At 44.7% G+C, this 1,564-nt stretch overlaps 1 protein-coding gene across 1 annotated transcript; it reads left to right on the top strand.

Moving 5' to 3' along the window:
* Nucleotides 1-297: 297 nt before the first annotated feature.
* SARC_15829 (hypothetical protein) lies at nt 298-1,372 on the top strand (the record flags this gene model as incomplete). Its single annotated transcript, XM_014290059.1, has 2 exons — nt 298-592; nt 1,273-1,372. Coding segments are annotated over 2 exons (395 nt in total), but the record flags the coding sequence as incomplete, so codon positions are not given.
* Between the last annotated feature and the right edge of the window lie 192 nt (nt 1,373-1,564).

Raw genomic sequence — 1,564 nt, 5'->3', positions numbered from 1 at the left:
TCTATTTTGCTGCCACTGATCAGTATGCTGTCTTTGATTTATTACTTTGTTCCTACAAACAACATTAAATCTACACGCACACTCCCTTTTCCCCACCCCACCCCAACACATGAAACAAATATACACAAACAAACGCACACACACACACAAACACAGATAAGAAGACAAACGGCCACAGCCACAGACACAGACACAGACACATACACACACGCACGCACGCACGCCAACATAGCAAGCCTCAACAAAGCAAGTACATAGGCAGCCCACCTTTGCATTGTCAGCTGCGGCGCTGAGTCTATGTGCTCTGTGTTCGTGCTGAGTGTCTCCAGCTTAGCCAACAGTCTGCGGCGCACAGACTCCTCCTGCTCTCCCTTCATCACAGTACGTGGTGTCGCAGGGGAGATGAGCGTGTGCGTGTGCGTGTTCTTAGAGGGGGGTTTGGGGTCTGTTGTGGCCCTATACGTGTGTATCGTGGGCGTAGGAGAAGGCTTTGCGGCGGTGGGTGGTCTGCTTGTGCTGGTTAGTTGGTGCAGGACATCTCTTGGGTTTCTGCTGCTGCCTGAGGCACGGGCGAATGGGATGAGTTGTACAGGTAGTGAGAGAGGCTTGAGAGTTGGGTCACAATAGCAGACAACTGATATTCCCTAAAACCCTAAACTCTAAAAAAGTGTTTTGGGGTAGCTTGCGGTGTGTATCGATGGAGAGAGTAGAGGTGAGTATATCACTTGCCTTCCGTTGTATTACAGTCAATGGGGTGTACGGGGACGCAGCTGTCCACTTCACACTATATGGTTGAAGGCTAACACGTACACAATACTACTACACACTACAAGGTATGGCAAAAGATACATACTACTTACTACCCATGCACATTACTACTACGCAATACAAGGTATGGCAACAGATACATACTACTTACTACCCATACACAATACTATCACACACTAAAAGGTATGGCAACAGATACATACTACTTACTACGCATACACATTACTACTACGCAATACAAGGTATGGCAAAAGATACATACAACTTACTACCCATACACAATACTACTACACAATACAAGGTATGGCAAAAGATACATACTACTTACTACCCATACACATTACTACTACGCAATACAAGGTATGGCAAAAGATACATGCTACTTACTACCCATACACAATACTACTACACACTACAAGGTGTGGCTGGTATCAAATGGAGTACATACACAGTATTGGGTCTAGGGTTTCCAGGGTTTAATACATGCCTTTCGATATATTCCAGTCAATGAAGCCTGCAGTGGCGCTGCCGTAGTGTACTACAGCAATGGGCTCCCCCATCACAGTCAGGGTCTTGCTCAGCTGGCTAAGCATATGCTGGACCTGTAAGTAGCATGTACGGGTTATTATTATAGGATTCTGGATATATTTATAAAGGTGTTTATAGATGTATGATGTATTGCTGATAGATGTATGGTGTATGGTCTATAGATGTATGATGTATGCATAGTATATAACACACAACAACAAAATACAGGGAGTATCTAACCACCAACCACGCATAGTATATAACACAC

Source organism: Sphaeroforma arctica (assembly GCF_001186125.1).
Source record: "Sphaeroforma arctica JP610 unplaced genomic scaffold supercont1.6825, whole genome shotgun sequence".
Taxonomy (NCBI): domain Eukaryota; class Ichthyosporea; order Ichthyophonida; genus Sphaeroforma; species Sphaeroforma arctica.
The sequence above is the reverse complement of the archived record's forward strand: the minus strand, read 5'-3'. Positions and strand labels throughout refer to the sequence as shown.